Genomic DNA, 16,471 nt, shown 5'->3' on the forward strand with positions numbered 1-16,471 from the left:
CTGAGATCTGTAAATGCATCTTCAGTAGAGAAAAAATTCCCATTTCTAACCATGATCACTGGCAGCTAATGTTGAAAACGGTTGCATTTATTTTTAAGTTATGACCAAGTTGCCTAGGGCATGCATGGGCGCCCTCTTTAGCATTTCTTTACATTCAGATACACCACTAGAATAGACAGGAAGCAGGGCATTAATTTAGAAAGTTTTTCTAGTGAGAAGACTATGAATATCTCCTGCTTATCGTCATCGTTTTTTTTCCTTTGTTTTTTGTTGCTTATTGTTTTTGTTTGCTTGCTTGTTAGGCAGACTGAAAGTACAGATTTCCAGACTCAAGATGCATCCTGGAGCTGGTCACAAAAAATTCTGCAGTGTGATTATGTTTCATGCCTATTCATTATCAAATATTACTCTATACCTAAGAGGTTTATACCAGACTCAACTAATCAAAGAAAAATTATAGCAAAAGCAAGCAACCAGCTATAAAGAAAAGTGTGTACAATTCAAGTCAATGCCAGCCATTGAGAAGAGTTAAGTAAACAAGATGGTCTTTGCGTGCCATGAGGCAGGAACCACAAAACATGTATAAACCTAACGATTGCCTGAACTATTTTTTTATAAACTAAATGAGCAAGGAATCAATAAGCCCAATCCTAGACTAGCAAGACAGTTTGGCCTTTCAAGCTATTGTTCCCAATTACTTTGTATTAATAAGACTTTAAAAAAAAAAATCACCACGTGTGTTTGATGCTGTCCTAACATTAATCACACCACATAAAAGAAAACCAGAAAAAGAATTTCACAGTACTATATGTGACAACTCCTGGGCAGAAATTCAAGCCACCACATTCTCCCCATCATGGAGAAAGTTTCAGTGGAAAGTTATCATATTATTTTCTACACTGCAGTAATCACCAACTGAAACTCGAACAGCCAGAACCCCTGCTGAATGTGGATGTGGAAAGTAGGTAACCTAAAACATTTCCTGGGACTGTCGCCCATGCCCAAAATTTTGGTCACAAATACATGAAGTTTACAGAAAATTAAAAGTAAACTTGGATGTGAACACAGTCCACTGAACTCTGGAAAATACTCAACTAAATCTGAAAACAAAGATTTTTTCAGATTAACAGGTGCAAGCAAATGCATCAAAATGCTAAACTTACAAGAAACGATAGCAAACAGATCACAACCAAAGTCGTTTTAAGGAGCATTAGAGTTTAGCCGGAGAGCTACTTCTAATGTGCAACAAAGAAATGAAACAATAACCTTGAATTAAGATTACACTGCTTTCTGTTTAGAAAGATGTCCCTTTCTCTATATCTTAAATATGTGTTTTTATATATATATATATATATATATATATATATATACACACACACACACACACACACACACACACCCCTCCCCAAAATCGAGATGCCTAGCTAGGTATAACAATTCTGCACAAAACATGATACAGGCTCTACAAAAAGTACATATGGATCTATTCGCGTATAATATTTCACCACATATCTGCACCCTTATCTGTATACACAATCCAATTAAAAATATTTTACATATATATTTGGAACTATCCCTAATAAAATAGTTTAAAATAAACAAGTTGCCTTTACCTTTTATATGTATTTAAAACCCAAGTTAAAAGGCTTACAATCTCATTTGCTTCCAGATCTTCTGAAGCGAGATCCTGCATGCGTGCGGACAAAGCTTGGTGGTACATGCTCAATAATTTTTTGAAAATGTCATACTGTGGGGGAAAACATTGAACCATTAGATTTTTGGCCACCAGCAGATCATCAAGGACATATTTGCGTATGATTTCCAGGTGGCGCACAAGCCACATTTTGTCAGATTCTCTAGTATCTGCTTGCGTGCCTTCAATCCTGGTAGTTACAGTTCTGTCTAAAATATTGAACATTTTTTCTTTCCACTTCTTTGGCCTGCCAGGAGGAATGAACCCAGTTTGTTTTTTCCGGTCTAGCATGCGCCTGTCTATTTTCTCTTCCCTCTCAATTATTCTGACAACGGAGACAAGCAAGGTTGGGTCTCGACGAACAGTAACTAGAGATCTTTGAACCACCATCCAGAGTTGTTTGGCAAGCTCCTCAGAGAGTTTTTGCATATCCCCAAAGTACACATGGATGAGATTCATGTCATGGGTGTTCTTGCTATCCATACGATACTGCTCATACATCAGATCATCACGAGAACACTCTAAGTCCATCAGCTTTCGATGGGCTTGTAAAAGTTCCCCTTGCTCAGTCAAATCCTGAGTCTCCCTAACGATCTCTGGCACTGAAAAATAAAGACAAAAAGGAAAAAAACTAGTAATATGACCCTATTAGGATACAAAAAGAAATGTTATAAAACCATAAATATATCAAGAAAGACTGTAAAACAAGAACAGAAAATGTATGAGTTCTATTCACTAGTCTGGTTCCCCCTAAGTCAGTGGTTCTCAAACTTTAGTACTGGTGACCCCTTTCACATAGGAAGCCTCTGAGTGCGACCCCCCATATCAATTAAAAATATGTTTTTATACATTTAACACCATTATAAATGCTGGAGGCAAAGCAGGATTTGAGGTGGAGGCTGACAGCTCGTGACTGCCCCCCATATGTAATAACCTTGCGACCCCTGAGGGGTTCCAACCTCCAGTTTGAGAACTCCTGCCCTAAGTAATGGCTCACAGATATGTTCAAGAATTGCTGCAAATCATTTTTATGTTTTTAATGACTGTGCTACATCTTTAATCATAATCTTCATTTTGATTATAGACTACAATATTACAGATTTATAGAATCATATAGCCAACAGAAGGCATCATTTACTTTTGTTTAAAATACCCATAAAGCTGTATGAATAGTGCAGTGTATTCACTAGTCCCTACAATATCAGCAGTTGGGATCTTCTTGCACTTCATGTGAAGTAAACTCCCTCCAATAAACTTCCCCTAACAAACAATGCAACCCCACTGAAGTTATGGAGGCTGCTAGTACATAACCAAAGGCAAATTCAGGGTGGTTAAGAGTAATGATTAATTAAGAAAGGGGAACTAAGTTCAACATCTTCCCCTTACAGTAAGATAGTCTTTAACACCATTTGAATATACTCTCTTTCATTTTGCGATTGTCAAATCGTACATCAAAGATTTGTGTTGAATTACCTGAGAAGATATTTTTGAGGTTTTCTACAGCAGCTGCCAGCTGACTATGTTGGACTACAGCATCCTTAACATCCTTGAGGTTTTCTATGGTGTTGATACTCTGTCGCCAGTCTTTATTGACATCTATCAAAGATCGCTGTATATCCTTTACGTCATTCAATGCATTATGCAGTTGGCTTAAACCAGTTCGTACCCCATCCAACTGTGACTGGATTGCTGCCTATAAAGAGAGTTATTAAATTTACTATATATTAACATTGTAAAACTAAGGTTTTTTTATGTTTTCAACTATTCCACCAGTATCTTATTGTTATACATAAGAACGGTCATACCAGGTCAGACCCATGGTCCATCTAGCCTAGTATCCTGTCTGCCAACAGTGGCCAGTGCCGGTTCCTTTCCTAATGGCTCCTAACATTCTGTTAGCTTTTTTGACTGCCACTATACGTTAAACAGATGTTTTCAGAGAACTATCCATGATGACTCCAAGATCTCTTGGAGAGTCTAAGACAGATGCGTCTTACAAAAAAAAGAAGATGATCACAGAAGAATATACCTATATAAAAAACCCTGAAAAAGTACAAATTATCATTTCCCCCCCCCCTCCCGAATCTATAGGATAGTTTTTATCAAAGGAGAAAGAAAAAAAAATCAAAATGCATCTATGAAAGATTTTAAGACAGTCAGCCATATGAATACCATCACTACTCCATATCAATTAATCCTGAGCAAAATCTTTATTTAGACCAAGCCATAACTGTTTCAATCATTGAGCAGCCATAGGGATGCTTGGAAACTATTTATTCAACTGCATCCTTGGGCAAACTGTATGTACTTTCTGTTAACTGGAATAATGGGGTGGCAGAGTGAGGTGTTTTCTAAACTTTCTTCACAAGCTCAGACTAAAAGTGTTGCAATGGCAAACCTATGAGAAGCATAATGATCCAGACACCTATTTATACTGTGCCTATTAAGAATGTAGCTATAACTGAAGCATTCTATAAAGCTGTTATAATTCTTTTTCTCCCTATCAATGGATGAAAATGGAGAAGAAATGTTAGGGGGGAAAAAGGCATGAATGTGGTACTTATTTGTTGGGAAAACAAAGTGGTGAAGCAACCAGAGACCCAGCACTCATCATGAACCAGGACAGAAGCCCCAGTACAATGCTATTCAACATCCTTAGGACTGTAAGGAAACAGTAGAGCTGAAGTGAGTCCACTATAAGAACTGGGTTTAAATCCAAAGCCATCACCAAGCACCGTGACTAAATCAAATTTCTCCATTGCAAAGTGACAGTAGCTGGAATCCTTGAGAGACACAACCCAACAGAGGGGCAAGAGAGAAGTTATTTTACATCAGATGCATTTTCCACACAGCCAAGAACCATTACAAGTCAGCACATGTTGAGTCAGTGTGACAACCAGGGTCCAGATACCCCAGCGGGAAAACACAAGATCTGAACCCCAAAAAATAAGCAATTGAATCAATGAATTGTATACTATAAAAGTACATCGAATAAGGTCTGTTAAGAAAACTAGTGACACACTGGTTATGAATATCACTGCATGAAGTATATATGGGTGGTGTATAATGAGTTAGGTAGTGTGCTGAAAATAGATTCCTAAAATATGTTAGGGCGAGAGCTGATAAACCAGCCTGCCTTAGACAAAGGAATATGGATGTACCTATCTAGATCAAGCTTTGTAAACCAGAGGACAATGACAGCACATTTACATGCAAGGTAAACAAAACAATCAAGCTAACAAATGGCAGCTTGCGGAGCACACTTGGGGGACAGAGTCTGCACTCCGGGATGTCTTCCTGGCTCTTAAGGCAGAGACAATGGATTTTGGGTAATAGAAGGGGATAACATTTTAGTTATCTATCACTTACTGAATACAAGGAACAGCGCTTTTTGATTCTGTGAACGTTGGGTACCCTGACCTGGAGGGCTGGTAATGCTGATAACTATGAGAGTAAGAAAACAGCTTAGGCAAAGACTAAGTTTAGTCACCACAAAGCTTGTTTTATTTTGTTTTGTTTGTAACCAAATCCGTCTATCTTTCTTGCTTAGAATCACTTAAATCTCTGTTCTTTATTAAGAAACTTATTCCTGTTTTTATTACAAAATCCTCTCAGTACTATGTATTAAACTGAAGTGTGAGTTTTCAGCTAACCTAACAGGCTGATATCTGTTCTGCCTCTTTTGAGGTAGCAATCCTAATAATTTCTATGAGTGTCCAGTGAGAGGGACTGGACAGTGCAGGGGGGACAGTCTCCAGGGAACTCGGGAATTGGGGTTCTCTGATCTGCAAGGCAAGGTTTAGATTGGCAGAGTCTTGCAGAATTTGTTGGCATGGCAGACAGGCTGGTGTGACAGGAAGCCAACACAGCTTCGCAGCAGCAAAGCTGTCACTTTTGTAAAGGCAGGGGGATAGTAACAGTGGCACACAGTTCTAAGCAGGACAGAACAGTCAGTTCTACCTATCAAGCAAAAACTCTTCAATTAGGCCCCCAGTGTGGGACAGCATTTAAAATCAGCTGGGATGCATCAAAGCATGTCCAGTACATTCAGTGGGTTGATGGAAGTCAGAATATGAAATAAAGTAATTTTTAAAAATGAAGGATAACTGAGATAACAGGGTAATCAGAAAAGAAAACAATGGATCTGGAAACTGGAAGAGACTTCAACAGATATGTCAAGAGCCACTACAGGTCAATGGAAGCTCTGTTGCTTACCTCAGTCAGATAAAAACTGACTTGAAGTATTCTGGAGGAACTGAAGTATTAGTGGTTTAGTTGAACATGAGGAATGCAAACCAGCACCCTGAACACAACAAAAAGCCTTCAGAGTTATAGAAGTTATTGGTAATCTTGTGACGAAGCTCTAGAACCAAGTGGGAGCCCTGTATGGTATCTTCAAAAAATAATTATTTTGTATCCTCAAACAGGTGTTGTGACGCTAAATTAATTAGATGTTTTCAAGGCATTTTGAGATCCTCAGAACAAATGAACTGCAAGTGTTATTCTTATTCTTAAATATCTGCTCCCGCTGTCTCTTCCAAGTCAGATATGCAGTTCTTAATTATAATACTGTATTTTTCTGTCATCACTGCAGACCCAATACAGCTATAGATAGACCCCAGGCCTTTTACTACCTCATCTATCAGTAGAATTGCCACTTAACTTTCATTTCTATTTTCATGACTGTGAACCCTCCCTTAGCTGGATTATTGAAACTGAGATAAGAAATTCTTGTCAGTTCCCCTCTTTTGATCATTAGGGTACTGGATCTTCAGGAAAAGAGAACAAAGTTATGAAGTTCCACTCTCACGTCCTTGAAAAAACCTTCTACCCCAGCCTTCTGCAGATACAGGGAGAATACTCCTCCTCATTTAAGGACCCATGGGCAATAGGAGATATTCAGATGCATATCACAAATTATTGTTGCTTAAAATAATTTAAATTTAATAAGAAATCAACAAATTCACACATCTAAACATTTAAATAAAGGCAAACAGGAAAAGGATTTTCCCAGCCTTCAGACAAGTCACAGGTGCCTTTCCTGTCTTGAATCACACATACCTGCAGATTCTAAAGACTGTAGTATCCTCTATAAACCGAAGTAAAATCAGTGGCTAAATTTTTAGAATGGATCTTTTTTGAGAAGCAATCTCCAAGTTTTATTGAAACATTAATTGCCAATGATTATAACAGAGCCTTGTTTCCTTAGATATTAAAATGCATAAGGAATAGGGGGTGCCTAGTGCTGAACTGTAGCAGTTGTAGTGTCTGAGGGTATTCAGGGTATTTGAATGATTATCTAGAAGCACAATGAATTATGAAGTTGCAATCAATATACAGCTTTCAGTCATGCAAAATTTAGCACGTACTTGTACAATTGTTTTTTGGCACAGTGATTGTACTGAGCAAAGACTAAACTCCAAGATTTAAAACAATTTGAACAGAAAATAAATATTTCCACTTTGTTATGCACTTTGTTGATGCTCAGCTCTATTAATTTCATACCTTTAGTCGAGCTTCCACTGAGGCTTTCTTACGAGCTTCCCTTCTGCGGTACTGCTCTACTTTATCCAACTGGTCAGGTCGCTGAAGCATGCCAGCTACTCTTTGTACAGCTGTTGCAACTGCTTCTCTGTCTGTTTCCTCCATTGTTGAACAGTGTCTCAAAATGCAAAAGCCTTCATAATTTAACAGGTCTGGATGAAAAGCATAAAATGTTTAGAAAAAACTATTTCAATTTGATAGTTACGTATCACTTCTGAATAAACATTTCCAAAACGTTACTTAAAGAGAGGCAATTTGGCAACAAGAGTGTAACAAATAGCATCACTATTATAAACACCAGTAAAACAGCAGCGAAATAAAAAAAAAATTAAGCATTTTATTGTATTGTTCTACTTTAAGCATCTCCTTTGGTTAATAGTTCTTCCTAAAACACTGCTATACAAATTGCTCTAATTAAGTTTGGCAACAATTTGATTGCAAACCTAATATTTTCCTTTTGCAAATCAGGAATCAGATTATGCATCTAGAATGGATGCTAAGGCGGAATAAGAGGTATATGAGGAGGAATTCTTCAATAAAAGGGCCATATAAAACAGCTATTCTTGTGCTGGGAGGGCTACAAGGACTGGATGCAAATCTAGCACTCAGGGATGCAAATCATGCAGGGCTCTCATTTACTCCATTGACATCAGCCTAGAGTGTGTCACGAGGGAGGAGAGAAACATAATTTAAGGCAATAAAGTCTGGAAAACTGGAGATTGTACACAAATTATGTAAACCATAATTTGCATATTTAATAGATGTGTACAGGCCCGCCAACAGCTTCTGTCCCACTGGAAATAATATAGGCCACTTTAATATAGAGCAATTTTTGTAGGATTTCTCATGGGGTAGAATAAATTCAATGTGTCTTTTAAAAGTAAGTTTAATCACAACACAAATACTTTAAGCATAATTGTACGATTATTCTATTGCGATGGGGCAAAGCTAAGCTTGTCTGGGAACCCAAATTGCATTTTCATACTTTAACATCTTTGGATTTCTTTTAAGTTTAACCTTAACTCTGAATTTCCTGGGATTCTATTTTCTTTTTGTTCATAATTACAATATCCTTGTAATGTATTTTACCCTAAATTACTGATATGTACCCTCAGTCTTAACTTCATTCTACCAGTTTTCATCTGGGTATTATTAGTATCTTTAGATCCTCCCCCTTCTTATCCACTTCCCCTTCCCATATTCGAACACACATCTATTCAAGGAAAAAAAAAAAACACAGTAAATCCTTCTGTTAAAGGGAAAAGTACCACAAACACTCAATATACTCCTTTGACACTACAAGTATTTTGTTATTTCAGAACATTTTTTTCCAGACAAAGCACAAGCACATATGTAGTATTGATTTGAAGAATGTGTGATTTGATATTGATTTGAAGAATATTTGAAGGCTTTTATCTAAACACAAAAATGCACCTCAAAAACAAAACCAGAAAAGCGTATGTTCTCATACTCCACCACTAAAAATGTCTACATTGCATCTGGGAGTGAACGTCCCTGCCCAGTTCCAGCATGAGCTACAACATCAAAGCAATGTCTACATGGCTATTTTTAGTATTCTAGCACCACCCCTACTACCAGGAGTCTGTGGACCTGGGCTGGGAAATTCACTCCCATATGCAGTATAGAGATACCCTAAGGTTCCTAGTAAATTCCCAAATCTGCCAAAGACCAACACCTAATTTATAAATTGCATAATAATATACATAACCTAATTTGTTTTTGCACTGTTAATAAAAGCAACTTATTTCAGTGGCAAGTTCATAAATGTAAATAAATATAGTGCCCATCTATAAAAAGGGAAATAAGGACAACCCAGGAGATTACAGATCAGTCAGCTTTAACTTCTGTATCCAGAAAGATAATGAAGCAAATAACTAGGCAATCAATTTGCAAACATCTAGAAGATAATAAGGTGATAAGTAACAGTCAGCATGGATTTGTCAAAAACAAATCGTGTCAAATCAACCTGATAGCTTTCTTTGACAGGGTAACAAGCCTTGTGGATGGGAGGAAGCAGTAGACGTGGTATAGCTTGACTTTAGTAAAGCTTTAGATACTGGCTCGCATGACCTTCTCATAAATAAACTAGAGAAATGCAACCTAGATGGAGATATTAAAAGGTGAGTGCAAAACTGGTTAGAAAATCGTTCCCAGAGAGTAGTTATCAGTGATTCACAGTCATACTGGAAGGGCATAACAAGTGGGGTCCCTCAGGGATCAGTTCTGTGTCTGGTTCTGTTCAATATCTTCATCAATGATTCAGATAATGGCATAGAGAGTACACTTATAAAGTTTGTGGATACCACCAAGCTGGGAGGGGCTACATGCACTTTGGAGGATAGGATTAAAATACAAAATCATCTGGACAAACTGGAGAAATGGTCTGAAGTAAAGAGGATGAAATTCAATAAGAACAAATGCAAAGTACTCCATTTAAAAAGGAACAACCAGTTGCTCACATACAAAATGGGAAATGACTGCCTAGGAAGGAGTACTGCTGAAAGGGATCTGGGGATCATAGTGGATCACAGTGTAACGCTGTTGCAAAAAAAGCGAACATCATTATGGAATGTATTAGCAGGAGTGTTGTAAACAAGGCGCGAGAAGCAATTCTTCTGCTCTACTCTGTGCTGATTAGGCCTCAACTGAAGTATTGAGTCCAGTTCTAGGCACATTTCAGGAAAGATGTGGACAAACTGGAGAGAGCCCAGAGAAGAGCAACAAAAATGATTAAAAGTCTAGAAAATATGACCTATGAGGGAAGATTGAAAAAAAAAACTGGATTTGTTTAGTCTGGAAAAGAGAAGACTGAGAAGGGACATGATAACAGTTTTCAAGTATGTAAAAGGTTGTTACAAGAAGGGGGAAGAAAAATTGTTTTTCTTAACCTCTGAGGATAGGTCAAGAAGCAATGGGCTTAAATTGCAGCAAGGAAGGTTTAGGTTGGATATTAGGAAAAACTTCCTAATTGTCAGGGTGGTTAAACACTGGAATAAATTGCCTAGGGAGGTTGTGGAATCGCCATCACCGGAGATTTTTAAGAGGAAGTTAGACAAACACCTGTCAGGAATTAGTCCTGCCACGAGTGCAGGGGACTGGATTAGATGACCCCTCGAGGTCCCTTTGAGTTCTATAATTCATAAAACTGGATCCTTGCCCATTGTGACTGTAAAGACCACCATGGGAGGTTTGGGTCATCATCTATGACAGGAGTGGGCAAACTTTTTGGCCTGAAGGCCACATCTGGGTATGGAAATTGTATGGTGGGCCATGAATGCAAACAGAATTAGGGATTGGGATGCGAGAGGAGGCAAGGGCTACAGCTGGGTGTGCGGGCTCTGGGGTGGGACCACAAATGAAGAGTTCGGGGTGTGGGAGGGGGCTCTGAGCTGGAGCAGGAGGTTGGGCTGCAGAGAGGGATAAGAGCTCCAGCTGGGGGTGCAGGCTCAGGGGTAGGGCTGGAAATGAGGGGTTTGGGGTGTAGGAGGGTGCTCTGGGCTGGGACAGAGGGCAGAAGGGGGATCGGGATTGAGGCAGGGGGTTGGGGCACAGGAGGAGGTCAGAGGTGCAGGCTCCAGGCCGCGCTTATCTCAGGCCACTCCCAAAAGTAGCGGCACGTCTCCCTCTGGCTCCTACATGGAGGCACAGCCAGGTGGCTCAGCATGCTGCCCCATCCATAGGCGCTGCCCCTGCAGCTCCCGGAAGCAGTGGCATGTCCCCCCTCCGGCTCCTACACAGAGGCGTGGCGCTGGCCAGGTGGCTCTGTGCACTTTCCTGTCTGCAGGTGCTGCCCGTGCAGCTCCCATTGGCCGTGGTTCCTGGCCAATGAGCTCTGCAGAGCTGCAGTTGGGGTGGGGAAAGCGTGCAGAGCTTCCTGGCTGCCCCATGTGTAGGAGCTGGAGGGGGGACATGCCACTGCTTCCAGGAGTTGGGTGGAGTGGGGCAAGCCCCTGACACTGCTCCCCAGTGGGTGCTCGAGGGATGGATTAAAAGGTCTGATGGGCTGGTGGGCTGTAGTTTGCCCACCCCTGATCTATGAGGATCATTGACACTTTCCTTTGTGAAGGGAGGGTGTCAACTATTTTTGAAAAGGCAATGGTGAGGCCCCACTTCAAGGAACCATTTCTTGACTTTAACAATCTTAACCAACTACCACCCTGTCTCTAAGCCCCTATCAATGAAAATACCATCTCTATACTAAATCCACGTCTGAAATTAAGCTAGTAGACACTGAAGATCAGATTGAGATGAGTCTGGAAAACCCGCAAAACCCCCTGTGTTTAACAAACTGTATTAATAAGGGAGCTTTGCGGGCTTTCCAGACTCATCTCAATCTGATCTTCAGTCTCTACTAGCTTAATTTCAGACATGGATTTAGTATAGAGATGGTATTTTCATTGATGGTTGACAATCTCCTCCTGGGACAGACACAAATAAAGTGTATATGCTGGATTTGTTGACTTTATTAGCAAATTATTATATCATTTAATAGCATTTGAAAAATTCACTTATTAGTAGCACATGAGATATTATTCCAGTAAGTAAGAAGGCCCAAGCTGTTAAAGTTTAAGTTCTTTAGAAAACTAAGTTAAAAATATGGTTTTCAGATTTACAGCTGTCAAGGTAATCTTCTAAATGTGAACTTATTAACCAGTGATGTATTGTCTCTCTCAGATTGTAGACAAACAGCTCCAGTGCCTTTGCTGATGTTCATGGTTTTCCTAGAAGCTTCACAGTGACATTAACAAGACTCTATTTAGTTCACTGCTACTACTCTACATAGAACTAGCAGCAAGCTAACAAAAATGATGTCAATTTCACTCAGCTGCTGTTTGGGAAAACCATGAGAAACCTCAGCAGCAGATACTGGAACAACTATCCTATCATTCTCTGAACCCCACTGAGGCCAGAGCTTAGACTATGAAAATTAACACAGAGACTCTACTCTCTGATTGGACTCAGACAACAGTAGGGATCTTCTACCCAGACACATCTCCCCGCCCAGTAACACATCTTGGGAAGTCCTCTGTGATGTTATCTAACTAAAATATGATCATGCAAATCATTGCTGCTACCACTGTTATATAATTGCAATGAATCTCATATAAAGTGTGACGCATGGCCAGAAAGGGTTAAGCAGCTTGCAGGATAAATGAACCAGAACCAACCTGTAGAGACATGTTAGAAAGTATATAAATGGTAATTAGGGCCATTCCATGGTAGATAGCCTAGAACTTGGAAATGCAAACCTATACTGTATTGTTAGAAATTAGAGGTGATACTAATTGTGTGTATGTACACCAAGGCTGTCGATTAATTGCAGTTAACTCATGCGATTAACTCAAAAAAATTAATCATGATTAATCGCACTGTTAAACAATAGAATACCAATTGAAAAATTTTAAATGTTTGGATATTTTTCTACATTTTCAATCATATTGACTTCTATTACAACACAGAGTACAAAGTGTACAGTGCTCACTTTATATTATTGTTACAAATATTTGCACTGTAAAAATTATAAACAAAAGAAATAGTATTTTTCAATTCACCTCATACAAGTACTGTAGTGCAATCTCTTTATCATGAAAGTGTAACTTACAAATGTAGATTTTGTTATTACATAACTGCACTCAAAAACAAAACAATGTAAAACTTTAGAGCCTACAAGTCCACTCTTGTTCAGTCAATTGCTAAGACAAACAACATTTATGGGAGATACTGCTGACTGCTTCTTATTTACAATGTCAACTGAAAGTGAGAACAGATGTTCGCATGGCACATTTGTAGCCGGTGTTGCAAGGTATTTACATGCCAGGTATGCTAAACATTCATATACCCCTTTATGCTTTGGCCACCATTTCAGAGGACATGCTTCCATGCTGATGATGCTCTTTAAAAAAATAATTAAATTTGTGACTGAACTCCTTGGGGGAGAATAGTATGTCTTCTGTTCTGTTTTACCTGCATTCTACCATATATTTCTGCCACAGTTACAGCAGGCTCGGATGATGACCCAAGCACGTTTGTTTTAAGAACACTTTCACAGCAGATTTGACAAAACGCAATGTGAAATTTCTAAGAATAGATACAGCACTTGACTCAAGGTTTAAGAATCTGAAGTGCCTTCCAAAATCTGAGAGGAACGAGATGTGGAGAATGCTTTAAGATGTCCTAAGAGCAACACTCCTATACAGAGACTACAGAACCCGAACCACCGAAAAAGAAAATCAACCTTCTGCTGGTGGCATCTGACTCAGATGATGAAAATGAACATGCGTCAAGTCTACTCCACTTTGGATCGTTACGGAGCAGAACCTGTCATCAGCACGGATGCATGTCTTCTGGAATGGCGGTTGAAGCATGAAGGGAAATATGAATCTTTAGCACATCTGGCACGTAAATATCTTGTGATGCCGGCTACAACAGTGCCATGCGAATGCCTGTTTTCACTTTTAGGTGTCATTATAAACAAGACATGGGCAACATCATCTCCTACAAATTGTAACCAAATTTGTTTGTCTGAAGTAAGACTGAATGGACTTGTAGATTCTAAAGTTTTACACTGTTTTATTTCTGAATGCAGTTTTTTTTTGTACATAATTCTACATTTGTAAGTTCAACTTTCATTATAATGAAATGGCACTATAGTACTTGTATTAGGTGAATTGAAATATACTATTTGTTTTTACGGTGCAAATATTTGTAATCAAAAATAAAGTGAGCACTGTGTCGTATTCTGTGTCGTAACTGAAATCAATATATTTGAAAATGTAGAAAACATCAAAAATATTTAAATAAATGGTATTCTATTGTTTAATCGTGCAATTAATTTTTTTTAATTGCTCAAGAGCCCTAGCATGTACTCATATCTTGTTAAATGTTAGCTATGTAAACAGACAGTCCCTGTCTGTCACTAGAGCTGTTGATTCAAAGATCAAAAGAAAATATTAACATTTAGATTAATCTTGGGTGAAATAATGTCATTGTCTATATATCTCTTTAAAGTTTGTGATAGAACACTTAACGGATAAATTGCCTTATGTTAATTTCTGTAGCTAATTATCAATGACGCTTAGCAAACAGACCTACTTCAAAGTCCCCATGATTGCCTACTGTTCACCTAGGAACTCTTATCTGTCAAGAGAAGGCCTGGAACTGTATAAGAGACTCTGGGGTCCTGATCCTTTTTATTTCAGATCTGCTTGATGCAGGGGAAGCTTAAGCCACGAGGCTGAGATCTCCCATCCTAACCTGGAATCACCCTGAACATAAACATTGGACTATAACCTAAGAACTAATTCTGAAAGAACTTTTTGCAACTACAAAGCTCTGGGCACTGAGAGAAAAATAATGTAGGTTTCTGATATTCTGTTTAAAATTTTTACTGATGTAAAGTGCTCAAGGTGCTTTCACAAAGGAAGCTAATATAGATATCTAAATTAATGTTACAATACTTGTTTTAAAGCAAGTTTGTACAAACTGAATTATGAGACTGACATTTTTCAAGGGCCAGAGAAAAGAGGAGTTGGGGAGCAGAGTGTTGCAAGATATGAGGGAGAATTGGGATTTTGTCATAAGTGGAAATGAATTAAGAGGAGAAAGAAGAGTAAAGACTAATTTAGGCCACCCTGCCCTCTCTTTCTTCTGTGCTTCAGGAGAGGCCCCTAATGCACAAGCTCTTCAGGACAGCAACCACATCAGGGAAGTAACAGGGGAACATTTAAAACTGCTTCCCACATTGAACACGTGATATTTGGACTCCATAAGCCTTGAGCAATGGAGAGGGCTGCTCAAAGATTCCTTGACTACTCTTCAGCACTGGCCTCTGCAAATAAAAGATGATAAATCCTAAAATTCAGACCAGAACCCTCTAAGGTCAGAAATAATACAAAGACACTTGAATTCTACTTGAAAGCATACCACACAGAAAGGGCCTATCTGATCTATCCCGCTGCACCTGCATCTCAACAGAAGAGAAAAAAAGGACCTGATGGTGGTTGTGACCTGCACAGGATCCCAAGCTGTCCTGAGTTAGAGTCATACCACCACACACACGGATGAGGAGAACTACTGTTCCTTACAATATCTGCACAGCTCATCATGCCAATAAGACAACCACCAAACCCACCACAGGACCAGCCTGACCTTCCCCGCCCCGGCACCAATCCCACCTGGGCCGGCTGCAGTCTGTGGCGGGGGCGGATCCCGCAGCGCCCGGCCCCGCGTCGGGGACTCCCCCGCCCCAGAGCCCAGCCCGGCCCTGCCCGCAGTCGGCTCCACGCAGGGACCAGGCGGAGCGACCCCGGCCTCGAAGGCCGCCACCTCGTACCTGCGCTGCGAGCTCCCAGGAAGCCACTGACAGGGACGCAGTGCGCAGGCGCGGACCTCGACCCCGGAATCGTAGAGCAATAGTCCGGCACCTCAGACTCACTGCGCAAGCGCGGAACCAAGTCTCTTCTGCCCCCAGCCTCTCCTGTTGCACATGCGCGGAACTCTTTGCCCTTCATCTGCCTCCCAATTCCCCATTGCGCGTGCGTTGAAAGCTGCTGACTGCTGTCTGTGTGGGAGTCGCTCTGCCCTAGAGGGGCTTAGCGCTCGCTTCGCGCCCTTTCCCGCTGGCCAGGGCCGGCTTCAGGCCCCAGCGCGCCAAGCGCGTGCTCGGGGCGGCGCTCTGCCGGTTGCCGGGAGGGAGCCAGGCGTCCCTGCGGAGGGTCCGCTGCTCCCGCGGCCCCGGTGGAGCATCCGCAGGGACCGGCGAGCGGCAGAGCGCGCCCGTGGCGTGCCGCCGTGCTTGTGGCGGCGAAATAGCTAGAGCCGGCCCTGCCCCTTGGGCTCATGGTGCGGATTTGAAAGCGTCTCCTGGAGAGCAGCGTGAAAGCTATTCCCCAGCCTGGCCCCACTGCCTAGAGCTCTGCTACCCGCGCCAGTGGCATGACTGCAGCAGCAGTAGGCTGTCATCCTCTGTGCGGGCAGTCTGAGGGGGTGAGACACACGTTTGCCAGTGGGTTTCAATGGTCTTTGGACAGCAGGGGATGGATGAAACATGGGGATCTTGGGCTCCATGCCAGGCTGTGGCAGGGAGCGTGCTGTAGTGGGCACAGGCCTTCTGCTTGTTCTCACCAAGTTTGACCTCCTCCATCCAACTTGTCCCTGGCGCTACCTGTCTCTTCCCCGCCCCTGGGGCTTTGTGCCAGTCCAGTTTCACATGCA

The 16,471-nt window shown here is 40.8% G+C and overlaps 1 protein-coding gene across 3 annotated transcripts in view; it reads right to left on the reverse strand.

Annotated features, from left to right (window-relative positions):
- The window catches only part of EXOC3 (exocyst complex component 3), a 40,018-nt gene extending 24,298 nt beyond the window's left edge, over positions 1-15,720 (reverse strand). Inside the window, exons 1-4 of one of the 3 annotated variants that reach the window (XM_032770814.2) lie at positions 15,591-15,720; positions 7,199-7,389; positions 3,167-3,386; positions 1,614-2,295 (exon numbers count right to left, since the gene is read on the reverse strand). In XM_032770814.2, coding sequence (XP_032626705.1) covers positions 1,614-2,295; positions 3,167-3,386; positions 7,199-7,342 — 1,046 coding nt within the window. In that variant the 5' untranslated portion in view covers positions 7,343-7,389; positions 15,591-15,720. Of the gene's footprint in view, positions 1-1,613; positions 2,296-3,166; positions 3,387-7,198; positions 7,390-8,346; positions 8,448-15,568 lie in introns of those variants that run through there. The other 2 variants (XM_032770815.2, XM_032770817.2) reach the window with 2 other exon arrangements.
- Positions 15,721-16,471: the final 751 nt, after the last annotated feature.

The sequence above is a fragment of the Chelonoidis abingdonii genome, chromosome 2 (genome assembly GCF_003597395.2).
Source record: "Chelonoidis abingdonii isolate Lonesome George chromosome 2, CheloAbing_2.0, whole genome shotgun sequence".
Lineage (NCBI taxonomy): Eukaryota > Metazoa > Chordata > Testudines > Testudinidae > Chelonoidis > Chelonoidis abingdonii.